Source organism: Hippopotamus amphibius, chromosome 7 (assembly GCF_030028045.1).
Source record: "Hippopotamus amphibius kiboko isolate mHipAmp2 chromosome 7, mHipAmp2.hap2, whole genome shotgun sequence".
In the NCBI taxonomy this organism is placed as follows: Eukaryota; Metazoa; Chordata; class Mammalia; order Artiodactyla; family Hippopotamidae; genus Hippopotamus; species Hippopotamus amphibius.
The window spans coordinates 123,292,987-123,310,743 of record NC_080192.1 but is presented as its reverse complement, the minus strand read 5'-3'; the positions used below and the strand labels follow the sequence as shown (position 1 = coordinate 123,310,743).

The 17,757-nt window shown below is 36.5% G+C and overlaps 1 protein-coding gene across 10 annotated transcripts in view; it reads left to right on the top strand.

Annotated features, from left to right (window-relative positions):
- Positions 1-17,757, top strand: part of BIRC6 (baculoviral IAP repeat containing 6) — a 230,619-nt gene that overhangs the window by 17,339 nt on the left and 195,523 nt on the right. For all 10 annotated transcript variants that reach the window (XR_009054583.1, XM_057740742.1, XM_057740738.1 and 7 more), the window contains exons 2-3: positions 13,840-14,021; positions 16,108-16,245. Coding sequence is in view for 9 of the 10 variants with exons in the window: in XM_057740742.1 (XP_057596725.1) it covers positions 13,840-14,021; positions 16,108-16,245 (320 nt within the window). In the remaining variant the exon portion in view is untranslated. The remainder of the gene's footprint in view (positions 1-13,839; positions 14,022-16,107; positions 16,246-17,757) is intronic.

The following is a 17,757-nucleotide window of genomic DNA, read 5'->3' as shown; positions in this document are numbered from 1 at the left end:
GCACCCAAAGAATAAATGGACAAATTGGACTTCATCAAGATGAAAAACTTGTACACTGAAGGACACTGTAAACAGAGTAAAAAGGCAAAACACCGGGAGAAAATGTTTGTCAATCACATATCCAGAGATATAGCCAGATATATTTAGACAATTATAGAGAACTACAATTCAACAACAGCAAAAAACAAATAGCCTGGTTAAAGAATGAGCAAAGGACTTAGACATTTCTCCAAAGTAGGTAAACAAATGACCAACAAGCACATGAAAAGATGCTCAGCATCATTAATCATTAGGAAAATGCAAATCAGAACCACAGTGAGGTATCACTTCACACCTATTAGGATGGTATTATCAAAAAAGAAAAAAAAGAATAGTAAGTGTTGATAAGGATATAGAGAGATCGGAACCTTTTTGCACTGTTGGTGGAAATATAAAATGGTACAGCCATCGTGGAAAACTGTATGCGGTTCCACAAATAATTAAAAATTACCATATGAACTCTCAGTGCCACATTTGAGTAATACAGTTCCTCAAATAATTAAAAATTACTGTCTGAACTCGCAATTCCACATTTGAGTATTAGGTATAAAGAATTAAAAGCAGGATCTTGAAACATTTGTATCCCATGTTCACAGTGGTATTATTCCCAGCTAGACAGTATTATTGCCACCTAGACAAAAAGTAGAGGCCACCAGCAGTGTCCGTCAGTGGATAAATGGATAAACTAAATATGGTGTATGTATACAATGAAATATTAGCCTTAAAAAGGGAGGAAGTTCTAACACATGCTACAACATGGATGAAACTTGAAGATGTTATGCTTAGTGCAATAAGCCAGTCACAAAAGAACAAATACTGTATGATGCCATTTACATGAGGTACTTAGTTTCACAGAGACAGAAGAAAGTAGAGCAGTGGTTGTCAGGTTCTACAGGGATGGAAATGGGGAGTTAGTGTCAATGGTAATAGAGTTTCAGTTTTCTAAGATGAGAAGAGTTCTGTGGATAGATGGTGGTGATGGTTGCAAAACATGAATGTACTTAATGCCGCTGAACTGTACACTTAAAAAATGGTTAAAATGGTAAGCTTTATGTAATATATAATTTACCACAATTTTAAAAAATCATTAAAAAAATCAGATGGTTATGTTTATGCAGGTCTATCTCTGGAAATTCTGTTCTGTTCCATAGATCTAATATGACTATTCATTTGCCAGTAGCACACATTCTTGTGGTACTGCAAGTTTTATAGCAGCTCTTAAAGTCATATCATGTGATTTGTCCAGTTTTATTCTTTATTAAAATTGTTTTGGCTCTTCCAGTTCCTTTGCCATTTCAAATTATTTTGGACTCAGTTTATCTATATCTCAGAAATCCTGCTGGGATTTTGATTGAAATTGCATTAAATCTATAGAGGATGTCTGCTATGTTGATTTTTCCTGTCCATAACGATGGTTTTATTTAGGTCTTCTTTGATTTCTTTCGCTGGTCATTTGTACTTTTCAGCATACATATTTTGTATACCTTTTGTTAGATATATATCTAAGTATTTTATGTTTTTAGAGCTCTTGTAAACTGTTAATTTTTTTTTGGTATATTTTGGTTTCAGATTAATCATTGCTAGTATATAGAAATACAATTGATGGATTTTTGTGGATTGACTTTGTTCAGTGTAACCTTGCTGAACTCTTTAGCTCTAGGAGTTTTTGTTTTTTAGATCCTTTGGGATTTTCTACATTAGGTAATCATGTTATCTGTGAATAGGGACAGTTTGATTTCTTTCAAATCTGCCTGGCTCCTCATTTCTTATTGCAGTGGCTGGATCTTCCATTATGATATTGGATAGGGGTGGTGAGAGTATAATATCCTTGTCTTGTTCCTGATCTTAGGGGGAAAGTGTTCAGTCTTTTACCATTAAATGTTTGGTAATGGTAGACTTTCTGTAGCTGTCCTTTATCAGATTGAGGAAATTCCCTTTTAATTTGCTGAGGGCTTTGGGTTTTTTTTTTTTTTTAAATCATGAAAAGATGTTGTATTTTGCCAAATGCATCTGCTGACTTGATTATGTGTTTTTTCTTCTTGAAGCAGTTATCATGGTAGCTTACATTGATTGATATTTGAATATTGAACCAGTTTTGCATTCCTGGAATAACCTTACTTGTCCTAGTGTACTGCTGTTTTTATGTATTGCTAAACTCCATTTGTTTTCTTTTTGTGTGTTTGTTTTTAAAACTCTTTATTGGAATATAATTGCTTTACTCTTCTGCCAGTTTTTGAGGTACACCAAAGTGAATCAGCTGTATTTATACATATATCCCCATATCCCCTCCCTCCCTTGTTTTTATTTTGTTGAGGATTTTTGTATCAATCTGCATGAGGAATAATGGTATGCAGTTTCTTTTTTGTACTGTCTTTTTCTAATTTTGGTATCAATTTAAGTCTGGCCTCATAAAATGAGTTTGAAAGTGTTCCCTCTTATTCTGTTTCCTGAAAGAGGTTGTGTAAAATTGGTGTGACTTTTTAAATTCTCCAGTGAAGTCAGGTAAACCTGGAGATTTCTTTGAAAAGTTTTAAACTATAATTTCACTTTCTTTAATTCAGATTATCAGTTTCATTTTGGATAATTTAATAGTTTGTAGGTAAGGAATTTCACCTCTATTTTTAAATTTATGTGTATAGATCTATCCGTACTATTCTTCAGTTATCGTTTTAACATTTGTAGTGTCAAATTTATTTATTTTGACAACTTTCAGGTGTCAAATTTATGTGCACAGAGTTGTTCATAGTATTCTTTTATTTGTCTCTTGATGTCTGCTGGATGTGGTCTAGGTCCTCTTTCATTCCTGGTATTACTGGTAATTTATGTCTTCTTTTTTTCTTCACTGGTCTTGCTTGCAGCTTTGTCAATTTCATCGAGCGTTTCAAAGAACTCGTTTTTGCTTATATTGATTTTTTCTATTGTTTTTCTGTTTTCACTTTCATTGATTTCCGCTATTATCTTTATTGCTTCCTTCCTTTTGCTTGTTTTGCTCTTTTTCTGGTTTTCTTAAGTAGGAAGCTTAGGTTATTGATTTTAAGGCCTTCTTCTCTACCTCAGTATAAGCATTCAATTCTTATAAATTTTGCTTTCATTACTGTTTTAGCTTCATATGACATATTTTGATATTATATTTTCATTTTCATTATTTATTTATTTTTTGACTGCACTACAGCTTGTGGGATCTCAGTTCCCCAACTAGGGATTGAACCCAGGCCACAGCAGTGAAAGTGCTGAATCCCAACCACTAGACCACCAGGGACCTCCCTCATTTTCATTCTTTTAAAAATGTTTCCTGAGTTACTTGAGACTTTTTCATTGACCTAAGGATTATTTAGAAGTATGTTGTTTAATTTACAAGTATTTAGAGGTTTCCCATTATATTTCTGTTACTGATTTATACTTAAATCCATTATAGTCAGAGAACATGCTTTTTATTTGTTTTATTGAAGTATAGTTATTTTACAATGTTGTATTAATTTCTGCTGTATGTTGAAGTGATTCAATTATATATATATATATATATGTATACATTTTTTAAATATTCTTTTCCATTATGGTTTATCATAGGATTTTTAAAAATTGTACAGCCACTTTATTTTTAAAGTTAATTAATTTATCGGCTGTGTTGGGTCTTCATTGCTGTGCGCGGGCTTTCTCTAGTTGTGGTGAGTGGGGCTACTCTTTGTTGCAATGCGCAGGCTCCTCATTGCAGTGGCTTCTCTTGTTGTGGAGCACAGGCTCTAGGCGCATGGGCTTCAGTAGTTGTGGCACACAGGCTCAGTAGTTGTGGGTCACAGGCTCTAGAATACAGGCTCAATAGTTGTGGCGCACGGCTTAGTTGCTCTGTGGCATGTGGGATCTTCCTGGATCAGGGCTTGAACACGTGTCCCCTGCATTGGCAGGTGGATTCTTAACCACTGCACCACCTAGGAAGTCCCCAGCATTTGTTATTTGTAGACTTTTTAATGATGGCCATTCTGACCAGCGTGAGGTGGTACCTCATTGTAGTTTTGATTTGCATTTCTCTAATAACTAGTGATGTTGAACATCTTATGTGCCTGTTGGCTGTCTGTATTTCTTCTTTGGAGAAATGGTCTATTAAGGTCTTCTGCCCATTTTTCATTTGGGTTGTGTGGGCCGTTTGTGTATTTTGGAGATTAAGCCCTTGTCTGTTGCATCATTTGCACATATATTCTCCCACTCCATAGATTGTCTTTTTGTTTTGTTTATGGTTTCCTTTGCTGTGCACAAGCCTATAACTTTGATTAGGACCTGTTTGTTTATTTTTGCTTTTGTTTCTATTGCCTTGGGAAACTGATCTAGGAAAACATTTGTACAATTTGTCAGAGAAATATTTTGTCTATGTTCTCTTCTAGGAGTTTTATGGTGTCATGTCTTATATTTAAGTCTTTAAGCCACTTTGAGTTTATTTTTTATATGGTGTGAGGGTATGTTCTAACTTCATTGATTTACATACGGCCATCCAACTTTCTCAACACTACCTGCTGAAGAGACTTTCCCACTGTATATTCTTACCTCCTTTGTCGAAAATTGACTGGAGGTGTGTGAGTTTATTTCTGGGCTCTCAGAGAACATACTTTTAATTTCACTTCTTTTATACTAAGGTCTGTTTTATGACCCAGGATATATGTCTTGATTAATGTTCAGTGTGCACCTGAAATGAATGTGCATTCTACTTTTGATAGGTGGAATATTTTTAAAATGTCATTTGTTGGTGGTGGTGTTCAATTTCTCTATATCTTTGCTAGTTTTCTATCTACTAATTCTGTCAACTACTGAAAGTTGAACTCTTCAACATAATTATGGATGCCTATTTCTCTTTCAGTTCTGTTAACTTTAAAAAAATTAATTTATTTTTATTTTGGGCTGTGTCAGGTCCTTTAAAAAAATTAATTAATGTGTCAATTAATTAATTTTTATTTTTGGCTGCATTGGGTCTTTGTTGCTGCGGGCGGACTTTCTCTGATTCCAGTGAGTGGGGGCTACTCTTCGTTGCAGTGCATTGGCTTCTCAGTGCAGTGGCTTCTCTTGTTGAGGAGCATAGCCTTTAGGCTGTCGAGCTTCAGGAGTTTTGGCACATAGGCTCAGTAGTTATGGCTTTTGGGCTCTAGAGTGCATACTCAGTAGTTGTGGCACATGGGCTTAGTTGCTCTGCGGCATGTGCAATCTTTCCAGACCAGGGATTGAACCCATGTTCCCTGAATTGGCAGGTGGGTTCTTAACCACTGCACCAACAAGGAAGCCCCTCTGTCAGGTCTTATTTGCAGCATGCAGAATCTTTCATTGCAGTACATCGGCTTCTCTCTAGTTGGGGTTGTGGGTTTTCTCTTCTCTAGTTGTGGTGCATGGGCTCCAGGGTGTGTGGGCTCTGTAGTGGTGCTTGGGCTCTCTGTTGAGGCCCGAGGACTCAGTAGTTGTGGTGTGCAGGCTTAGTTGCCCCACAGCATTTGGGATCTTAGTTCCCCGGCCAGGGATCAAACCCACGTCCCCTGAATTGCAGGACGGATTCTTTACCACTGGGCCACCAGGGAAGTCCCCAGTTCTGTTAATTTTTGCTGAATGTATTTTGAAGTATTTGAAGGTGTATATATATTTAGGTTTGCTTTTTCTTCTGCATGAATTGACCCTTTTATCATGTAATGTTCTCATTTATCCCTGGTGATTTTTTTGTTATGATCTTTGATCTAAATGTAACTATTCTATCTCTCTTTGATTAACATTTGCATGATACATCTTTTTTCCATCCTTTTACCCTTTTAGAATGGTAAAGTTTCTTGTAGACATCATAGAATTGGATTGTGTGTGTATATGTTTAAATTCAATTTATCTTTTCATTGGCATACTGAGGCCATTTATGTTTAATGTAATTGTTGATATTTTGATTTAGATATTCCATTTTATTATTTATTTGTTTCCTCCTTTTTCCTCTACTTTCTGTTTTTTGGAGGCTTGATTTATTTGTAACTTATCTATTGCTTTTGACTAATTATTTGTATGTGCTTTTGTAGTTACCGGAAGGATTGCAATATACATACTTTTATCAGTCTGTTTAGAACCAGTATTCTACCACTTTAAGTGGAATGTAGAAACCATACTGCCCTATTGTACCTGTCTCTTTTTAAGTTATAGTTAACTTATTTATTACATATATGTGACATTGAAGACCACCAGACATTGTAGTAGTTTTTGCTTTCATTTGTTAAGTGTACTTTAAAGAACTGAGGTGAAGAATCATCACTTACATTTACCCAGATATCTACCATTTCTGTTGTTCTGTCACTGTTTTTTTTCCTATTTATGTTTGTTTTTTTGGCTGTGTTGGGTCTTTGTCGCTTGTGCAGGACTTTCTATAGTTGTGGCGAGCAGGGGCTACTCTTTGTTGTGGTGTGCAGGCTTCTCATTTTGTTAGCTTCTTTTGCTGTAGAGAACGGGCTCTAGGCATGTGAGCTTCAGTAGTTGGCAGCACATGGGCTCAATAGTGGCTCTAGAGTACAGGCTCAGTAGTTGTGGTGCAAGGGCTTAGTTGCTCCACAGCATGTGGGATCTTCCCGGACCAGGGCTTGAACCTGTGTCCCTTGCGTTGGTAGGCAGATTCTCAACCACTGCACCACCAGGGAAGCCCCCTCATTCTTGATACTCTAAGTTTATTTCTGAAATAGTTTCCCTCCTCTCTGATGAACTTCCTTTTGTGATTCTTTTTGAGCAGCTTTATTGGCAAAATTTCTCTTTAGTGTTCCTTATCTGAGAATGTCTTTATTTCACCTTTGTTCTTGATGGATATTTTTGTTGAATATATATATATATATTTCTTTTTTCAGTATTTTAAAAATGGTTCAATTCCTAATGAATCCCATGGATTTTTTTAAATTAATTAATTTATTTAATTGGCTGTGTTGGGTCTTCGTTGCTGCACACGGGCTTTCTCTAGTTGCGGCAAGGGGGGCTACTCTTCGTTGTGGTGCGTAGGCTTCTCATTGCAGTGGCCTTTCTTGTTGCAGAGCATGGGCTCTAGGTGCGTGGGCTTCAGTAGTTGCGGCACATGGGCTCAATAGTTGTGGCTCACGGGCTCTAGAGCACAGGCTCAACAGTTGTGGTGCATGGGCTTAGTTGCTCCGTGGCATGTGGTATCTTCCTGGGGCAGGGCTCGAACCTGTGTCCCCTGCATTGGCATGCAGATTCTTACCCACTGCGCCACCTAGGAAGTCCCAATCCCATGGTTTTTAATGATAAATGTGCTTTTATTTTAATTATTACTTGCCTATATGTAACATATCCGCTAGTTGCTTTCAAGGTTTTTCTTTGTTAGTTTTCAGCAGCTTATTGTGTCTGGCTGTGAATTTTTAACCTACTATTTTTGTGAAATTTCCTCTGCCCCAAAGGAAAATCTGTGCTAATGCAAGTCATTAGTGTCAGTCAAGAGTCTGCAAACTATGGCCTGCCACCTCTGTAGCTCTCAGCCTGTCTCCTGATTTTATAAATAAAATGCTACTGGGACACATCCACACCCACTTACTTACATGTTTGCTTTTGCACCATAGTGGCAGAGTTGAGTAATTGTGAGAAAGACCATATGTCTTGTGAGGCCTTAAATAATTACTGTCTGACCTTTTTATAAGAAGTTTGCTGACCTAGTATAGATGAAGAAAATTTGAATGTTTTTTCTATTAGAATTTTCTGCTTGAATTTCTTTTTAAACTTTATCCATGTAGGGTTCAAAGTCACTTTACAAGTATCTTCTGTAGAAAATTCTAACAAGGTATAACATGTGGTATGGGGTAGCTGTAAGAGTTTTCCCCCTCTATCTAAAAACCAAAAATGACTTTTTAGCCGACTTTTCTTGAAAACTTAAACATTAGTTAAGCATGACTTACCTTTCTTTGAGAAAATAATTTTCAGGCATTTTAAACTCATAAGGCAAACAAAATAAATTTCTGTGAAGTAACTGGTTTTTGCCAAAATGGGACTTAAGTTTTTTAAAGGTAGACTTGGGAGGTTTAATTTAAATGTAGATTATATGTTTTTTATTAATGTTATTTGCAGCATTAAAATTTATTGACAGTGTTGCATAGTAATACTACTAAAACCATGAAACAAAGCAATATGAATAAAAGTGTAACTTAAGATACAGTTTCCTACAAGCCTTTCAGAAGATGTTTTCTTACTGAGTGACACATCCTGGCTTGAATGTAAGTTTCTTGGTTTTATCTGTTTTATGAACCTTTATGTGCTTTAAATTGTTGTTCTTACAACTAAAAATAAATGTTGATTGTTACCTCTCATTGTGAAACCTGTGCCTGTTTTTTTGCTGTACAAATACTCAGTTCTGGATCAGCCTGAATTTCATTTTTATCCCAAATTAAAGAATTTGTGTCTTTGGTCTTATTTCTCAAGTAAGAAAAGGCTTGCTCAAATATGTTAGAAGGTGGAAAGTTCCATAGAATATTTTTTGTTCATTATAGGATTTTTTTTTCTTCACAGAAATCTAGAACTTGTTTAGGGGCAGGTGTAAATCAGATCTTGAGCATAATATCAGACCACGTTAACAAAGCTCTTTTTCTCGAAATAAAGTTCTCAGGCTGAGTAAAAGATTCAGATAAAGAGTCTGTGGTGGGTTGTATAATCTTCTTTCAGAATTCATGTGCATATGGGACTTCAGATTGTGACCTTACTTAGAAATAGGGTCTTTGCAGATGTAATTAGTTAAGATGAGGTCACATGAGCTCGAAGAGCCTTTGGGGGTAGTATGGCGGATAATCAGTTTACTGTCTTCCCGCTGTGAAGTATAGCAGGTCACAGGTTAAAAATGGCCTTCCGTAACTCAGGTCAAAAAACCGGGAATGGACTCATCTGAATAAACATGGTCCTATTACATGCTGTTCTGTGGGCCTGAAGGACCTCTGAAGAAATTGCCAGTAAGGCTGCTTGGTCATTGTGCATTATTTTGAGTGCTAATATTGTATGGTGTAAGAAGTTCAAAAAGCAGTGTTGACTTTTTGTGATCATGATCTATTGAGGAGTCTCTGGTGATATTATCTGGAAATCTAGGTTTGCATGGAAACCCAGTTGAAAACCCTGTTGTAGAGTCTCATATTTTATACCTCTTTGGGAAAGTTTTAACAAAATAATGGTTTCTATAGTTCCTTACCTAATTACTTATCCCTAAAACAACAAAACAGAATTTGTAGTTTGTTTTAAAAAATTTTATAGTTATATGTGTGGGGCATGGCACGTGCGGGAAATCTCTGCCATTCCGCTCAGTTTTGCTGTGAATCTAAAACTGCTTTGAAAAGATAGTCTATTTAAAAAAATTATAATTATATAGTTAATGAGTTTTTGAAACTACCTTTACAAATTCTTACATAATTTTACTTTGAGTTCGTATAGTTTGTATGATTTCTTGTGGTTTTACCTTTTACCTAGAGATCAGAAGTGCTAGGTAAATATTCCTGTTTCACTGCATTACAGGGTTATTTTCCTATATGCTAACATATATTTCAAACTAATAGATCTGGGAATGAACTGTAGAAATTCCATGAATTTTTCTTTGTTTTATGTAGATAATGAATTAGTTTGTAATCAGTTTTGTAATGTCTCCATTACTCAATGAGAGAGCTCTAATAATATGGGATTAAGAAAGCCAACCCTAATATTCATTGACTGTAACGTTTTATAGTTGTCCTAGAGGTTGATGAGTAAGACCCAGATTTATCTCCTCTTTTCTGCTTTTGTATCACTAGGCAATAACAGTATCAGGTATGTTCTATAGAGTTGTGGTAGGAGTTTAGAATAAGATGTACTGGTGGCAGGATTACTTGCCCACAGAGAAGTTTCTTCATTAGTGCAATAAAATTTCACAGTTGACCATTTGTTCAAGTCCTTTTACAGAGATTCTGTATTCATGGCAGAACACTTAACATGTCTCCTTATGAACCTCTTATAAATTAAAATGTAGAAATCGATGTTATTTTTTCCAAACTTTAATTTTTGGTATTGTATTTAAAGCTTCTATGTTTTACTGTCTTTTGTAATACTTCTTGAAGTTCTACTCTATTCTGAGAAATCTTGTTAGTGTATTCACTGGCTTTGTATTAAAATACCCTTCTGATATTCATTCAGTGGAAACTTCAGGGGACATTGATATTGATCTTCAGTAATAGTTGACAATGTTTTCTCAGTGGTAGTTGAACTAGAGACTTTACTAGTTCTCTTAACTTAGGTCATAACCATTTTCCATAGTTTTATCTCAGCTATAAAAGGGTTAAAGAACTTTTGAGGTACTTAGAAACTGTCTATATTAACTCTATGCTTAATGACTTTTGCAAAAAAAAAGATGTGAAGAAAATATTGAATATTTATTTAATTGAACTATAGTTGATTTACAATGCTATCCAGTATTGAATATTTAAAAATTTTTTCCAAACACTTTATTTTGAAGTAGTGTAGTTAGTACAAAGAACTTCCCTATAACCTTCACCCAATTCCACTAATTTTAATTTTAAATGTTTTACCACATTTGCTTATAATTCCCTCACATATACATACATACTACTTTTGCTCTCTTGTAAGTAGATTGCGTATATCATGTTCCTTTACCCTTTACTATTTCTATGTTTCTTTTAAAGAAAATTTATTTATTTATTTGTTTGTTTGTTTGTTTGTTGGCTGCGTTGGGTCTTCTTTGCTGCGTGTAGACTTTCTCTAGTTGCAGCCAGTGGGGTACTGCTCTTTGTTGTGGTGCGTAGGTTTCTCAGTGCGGTGGCTTCTCTTGTTGTGGAGCACAGGCTCTAGGTGCACGAGCATCAGTAGTTGCAGCATTCAGGCTCAGTGATTGTGGTTCACAGGCATAGTTGCTCTGTGGCATGTGGGATCTTCCCAGACCAGGGCTCAAACCCGTGTCCCCTGCATTGACAGACAGATTCTTAACCACTGCACCACCAGAGAAGTCCCTCTGTTTCTTTCTTTCTTTTTTCTTTTTAAAGATTTACTTATTATTTTATTTATTTATTTACTTTTGGCTGTGTTGGGTCTTTGTTGCTGCTGCAGGCTTTCTCTAGTTGTGGAGAGGGGGTGCTACAATCTTCGTTGCAGGGCACAGGCTTCTCAGTGTAGTGGCTTCTCTTGTTGCAGAGCACGGGCTCTAGGTGCGTGGGCTTCAGTAGTTGTGGCACATGGGCTCGGTAGTTGTGGCTGACAGGCTCTAGAGCACAGGCTCAGTAGTTGTGGCACACGGGCTCAGTTGCTCCGAGGCATGTGGGATCTTCCCGGACCAGGGCTCAAACCCCTGTCCCCTGCATTGGCAGGCGGATTCTTTTTTTTTTTCCCTAGGTATTTTATTCTTTTCATTGCATGAAACATAAGCTTTAAATAACACATTAGACCAGATAGATTTAATTGATATTTATAAGACATTCCACCCAAAAGCAGCAGAATACACTTTCTTCTCAAGTGCACATGGAACATTCTCTAGGATAGATCACATTGGGTCACAAATCAAGCCTTGGTAATTTTTTTTTAAGAATTTTTATTGAGATACATTTAACAGACAATAAACAGCATATATTTAGAGTGTACAATTTGGTATCCCAGTCTCCCAATTCATTCCCCCCAACCCTCCCCGCCTTCCCCACTTGGTGTCCATGTGTTTGTTCTCTACCCCTGTGTCTCTATTTCTGCCTTGCATTTCCTCTTTCATAGTTGTTAGCATTTGCCTTATGTATTGAGGTGTTCCTATATTGGGTGCATATATATTTATAATTGTTATCTCCTCTTCTTGGATGGATCCCTTGATCTTATGTAGTGTCCTTGTCTCTTGTAACATTTTTTATTTTAAAGTCTATTTTATCTGAAATGAGTATTGCTACACCAGCTTTCTTTTGATTTCCATTTACATGGAATATCTTTTTCCATCCCCTCATTTTCCTTCTGTATGTGTGCCTAGGTCTGAAGTGGGTCTCTTGTAGACAGCATATATATGGGTCTTGTTTTTGTTTCCATTCAGCCAGTCTGTGTCTTTTGGTTGGTGCATTTAGTCCATTTACATTCAAGGTCATTATCAATATGTATGTTCCTCTTACCATTTTCTTAATTGTTTTGTTGTTGTTTTTGTAGGTCCTTTTCTTCTCTTATGTTTCCCGCTTAGAGGAGTTCCTTTAGCATTTGTTGTAGGGTTAGTTTGGTGGTGCTGAATTCTCTTAGCTGTTGCTTGTCTGTAAAGCTTTTGATTTCTCTATCGAATCTGAATGAGATCCTTGCTGGGTAGAGTATTCTTGGTTGTAGGTTCTTCCCTTTCATCACTTGAAATATATCATGCCACTCCCTTCTGGCTTGCAGAGTTTCTGCTGAGAAATCAGCTGTTACCCTTATGGGAGTTCCCTTTTATGTTATTTGTCGTTTTTCCCTTGATGCTTTTAATAACATTTCCCTGTCTTTAATTTGTGTCAGCTTGACTACTATATGTCTTGGTGTGTTTCTCCTTGGGTTTATCCTGCCTGGGACTCTCTGCATTTCCTGGACTTGGGTGGCTATAGTTGAAAACTTCCCATGTTAGGGAAGTTTTCAACTAGAATCTCTTCCAATATTTTCTCAGGTCCTTTCTCTCTCTCTTCTCCTTCTGGGACCCCTATAATGCAAATGTTGGTGCATTTAACATTGTCCCAGAGGTCTCTTAGGCTGTCTTCAGTTCTTTTCATTCTTTTTTCTTGATTCTTTTCTGCATCAGTGATGATCACCATTCTGTCTTCCAGGTCACTTATTCGCCCTTCTGCCTCAGTTAATCTGCTATTGGTTCCTTCTAGTGTAGTTTTAATTTCAGTTATTGTGTTGCTTATCTCTGTTTGTTTGTTCTTTAATTCTTCTTGTTTCGATCTTTGCATCCAATCTTTTTTCAAAGTCCTGGATCATCTTCACTATCATTATTCTGAATTCTTTTTCTGGAAGGGTGCCTATCTCCTCTTCATTGAGTTGTTTTTCTGGTGTTTTATCCTGTCCCTTCATCTGGTAAAAAGTCCTCTGCTTTTTCATTTTCTCTGTCTTTCTGTGGCTGTGGTTTTCAGCTCCACAAGACGAAATACTGCTGATACTGCTTGATGCTGCTGTCTGCCCTCTTGTGGAGGAAGCTATCTCGGCAGGCGGATTCTTAACCACTGCGCCACCAGGGAAGTCCTCCCTCTGTTTATTTCTAAAAATAATGTTATTCTCTTATAACAGCAACATAGTATTCAAGTTCTGATAATTTCATATTGTTACTTTAAGCCGCAGTACACATTCCAGTTTTATCATTTCTAATAATGTCCTTTGGGGCTCTTTTTTTCAGTCAAAGATTATTATATTTAGTTGCCACGTGAACATTTTATTTTTATTTTATTTATTTTTTAAAATAAATTTATTCATTTATTGGCTGCATTGGGTCTTCGTTGCTGTGTGTAGGCTTTCTCTAGTTGTGGTGAGTGGGGCTACTCTTCGTTATGGTGCATGGGCTTCTCATTGTGGTGGCTTCTCTTGTTGTGGAGCACAGCTCTAGGTGTGTGGGCTTCAGTAGTTGTGGCATGTGGGCTCAGTAGTTGAGGCTCACGGGCTCTAGAGCACAGGCTCAGTAGTTGTGGCACACGGGCTTAGTTGGTCCGCAGCACGTGGGATCTTCTGGAGCAGGGCTTGAACCCATGTCCCCTGCATTGGCAGGCGGATTCTTAACCGCTACACCACCAGGGAAGTCCCTAAACATTTATTTTAAATGAACTATTTATCTTAAAATCTTGTGTTGAATTTTTGTTCTTTTCACAGCTAAACCAGGTGGACAGGTGAAATGTCAGTATATTTCTGCCGTGGATAAAGTTATTTTTGTGGATGATTATGCAGTAGGGTGTAGGAAGGACCTTAATGGAATCTTGTTGTTAGACACTGCTCTGCAAACTCCAGTTTCAAAGCAGGATGATGTGGTTCAGCTTGAATTACCTGTCACAGAGGTAAGTTGAAATAAGTATCAATATGCTTTTCTGCTTAATGTAGTTTTAGACTTAATTAGCTGTTAAATGAAATTAGGATGTCCTTTGAGGATATTATATATGTACCCCTATAAAAACAAAAGAAGTGTAAACTGTACAGGTTAAATCACTGTAACAGAGACCCCAAAATACAATGGCTTAAAAAAATATAGTTTCTTTCCAGTAACAGTACAGGGCTAAGTTATAGGGACAGCTTTACTTACCTCAACACTTGGCTTCCATCTCCTGAGTCTAAGACAGCTTCTTCAAGTCTCATTACTTCCCAGTCTTAGGGAAAAGGAGGGCAAAAGGCCAGGGGAGCACACTGGCATTACCCACCCTTCTTCCCTTCTTTTCCTTTCACTTTACCTCCCTTATCCTCTCCTTCCCTTTTTTCTCTTCCTTTATTTTTCTTGTTCTCTTTGACAAACTCTTTCATATATGCCTTTTTCATATTTATGCCATCAGACAGAATTTAGTCACATGGCCATAAGCTGAGGTGATTCTTTTTTCTTTAACATTAAAAAAAGGAGTAGATATTAATGGACAACCAGTAATCATGTTTCTTAACAATTCCAGTTTAAAATTTCAGCTATATATATATTTTTCTGTTACATATTCATTACTTAATTTGTAAGTCTATCCTAACTTAAATCGTTTTATGTGTGTTGATGTTCATGTCATGTAACTTGAAAGTACATTTTTCAGATTTATCAGATTTTATATTACCTCAGAATATAAAAGACTATAATGCTGTACTCCCTAATAAAGTGAGATATTATTTCTGTCTTCATCCCGAGTTGTTGATTGTTAATTGTTTTACATTTGGTGGATTGATATGATTAGTTGAAAAAAATCAACATAACATATTTCCCATTTTTAGGAGATGAAAAGTGTTAATGTGTGAATTTTAAGTGCAGTATAAATGTTTTTATTCCCCTTTTGGAGGGCTTTTTGTAAAAAAAGTACCAACATATATCTACTTAGATTTCATATTTAGTGACATATCACATGCATCTAGTATATGTTAATATTGAAAGAATGTTGCTAAAGGTTTGAGTTCTGAAAACAGAGTAGCCATCTTTTTTCATCAGAATATTTGGATCTGGGGGCGTGTCTAAAATCATTGGACAGAGAATTAATTAGTTTTACTTGTAGGATCATTTTTTTGCCTCCTACTTTAAGGAATTTAGACCAGGTTATATCTTAATAAAGCTGATATCTTAGTAAGGGATATGCATTGTAGCCTACAATGAAACATGGTATCAAACTGTTGGGTTTTAAAAGGAACTACAGAATTACAATAAAAGAGTTGAACATTTATATGAAATAGACACTCAAGTCAATATTTTTCCTACTACTCTGACCTAAAGGCTAGATATTTAGCCAGCTTCTACCACCTCCCCCACCTCACTAGCTGGTAACATCTGTTGATGGTTTTCATTCTTTTTACATAAATAATTACAGATCTCTTGTTCACGTAATGTTGTTTGTAGTCCTTCCATCACCCCAGGCATCCTTTCCTGCATCACATTAGTTTGTCACTGTCTTACCTAAAGTATGGGGTCCTGGGTTTGGTTGGATTAGTGTAGATGTGTTCTTTTCCATATACTGCCCATCCATAATGTAGTTCGTATTGGGTATGTGAATAACAATGCAAAGGGCTTTTTTTTTTTTTTTTTTAAATTACCTGCTGACTTAGTGAGTGACCCCTCTTATGGTTTTGCATAGTTTGAGTATTTAAAGCTCATTGAAGGACTACATTTATGTCTTTTATTTTTGTTCACGGTTTCAGCTTACCCCGTTTTTTTCCTGTCTTGCTTTGGTTTATAAAAGCTTCCGTGTACTGAAACTTTACTGTGTGGTACTACACTGAATACATTGTTCTATCTCATTTAATTTCATAATAGCCCTTCAAATCATTATTTGATTAACTAAGTTGGTTTTAAAAAAGTAAAAGTAGGTAAGCTTTAGTATAGTACTTGTCAGAATTAAAATATTTGTGTAAGAATCTGAATTTAACATTTTTGGTTGTGGTTAATCTTTTGTGATCATCTTTTTTATTTAGGCACAACAGCTCTTATCGGCATGTTTAGAAAAGGTAGATATTTCTAGTACGGAAGGTTATGATTTGTTCATCACACAGCTCAAAGATGGTTTGAAAAATACATCTCATGAGACTGCAGCAAACCACAAAGTTGCTAAGGTAAGAAGTTAAAAAAAATTACCTTGTTTGGGGTTATAATAGAAAGAACACCTCTATACTTCCGCCTTTTCTATACTCCCCATACAGATGACTAGGTTGTCTGTAGGAGATGGTGCTTTGAATTAAATTCTTGGATATATTTCATTAATTCCTCTGTGTTTTTCTTTTAAGGTCTTTCTACGTTATTAATGTACGTATAAAATTTTTATAGTGAAGGATATAAGGTAGAAGGTAAAAGCTGTTTTCCTAAAAATTTTTGAATTTATAAATATCTCTTTTCTCAAGTACAGTTGAAATTCTACTAAAGGTAGTGTTAGAGTGATGTATAGTCTTAGACTGTTTGGGCTGCTATAATGGAATACCACCGACTGAGTGGTATTCCTTCTGGTGAAGTCCTTCTTCCTGGGTCATAGCTGGTACCTTCTCACTGTGTCCTTACATGGTGGAAAAGGCAAGGGATCTCCCTGGAGCCTCTTTTATAAAGAGGGCTCTACCCTCATGACTTCAGTACCTCCCAAAGGCCCTACCTACTAATACCCTCCCCTTTGGGGGTTAGAATTTCAACAGATGAGTTTTGGGGGGACACAAACATTCAGATTATGGCATATACTTTGCTTTTTTTCATCGAAGGATGTATCTTTTTGTATCAGTCCTCATAGGTCATCTGTACTCTTCCTAATATTTATGTTGAAGTTTATTTTATAGATTTACCATGATTTTATGAATCCTTATTCCGTTGATGGGACATTTTATTTAGTAAAACAGAAACCATTCTGTGCATTTCAACAGAGAGAATTATTGTAAGGAATTGACTTAATATGTATATGAGAACTAACAAAGTGAAAACTCTGGGGTAATATGCAGATGGTAACTGTGGGAAGCAGCACTCACCTTGGTCTGAAGGAACGAAAGGATAGGGATTTTAGAACCTAGATACTTAAAAACTCAGGTTTTTTTCTAACCTAACATGGGTCTGGGACTCAGACTTCTGAGGAGGAGTTATTATCCAGTAGATACCTCAGGAGCTTGGAGACTGATGAACTGAGACTCAGATTTCTGAAGAGAGATGCTGTTAGGCTGATGCAGTGCCTCTGAGGGAGCTCTATGAGACTGGTCCTGGGAATGCTAAGAAAACAAAACAAAAAAACCTCTAAAGACCGAAAGACTCAACTGCTGCCCCAGGTCCTTTGCTAAAACAGTGTTGACAGCAGTGATGAGTAATGGGAAGGAGCAAGTCTTTCTCCCCTCACCATGCTTTCCAGCTTCCATCCTGTGTTCCTTTTGTCAGAACTTAGCACTAGAAGATTGGTTGGCAAAGAAGAAAAAATCGTTTACAGAATCCCAGCCCAAACGTGATGGTGAAGAGAGAGGGTAGATTTGGACCCAAGAGACAATAGTTTAAATAACTGGCCCAGTCCACTCCTTTGGCTACTCAGCATCTCCACACATACCATCTGTACGTGCTTGAACTTTCATATTGGGTTAGGACTTTCCTGGTGGCACAGTGGTTAA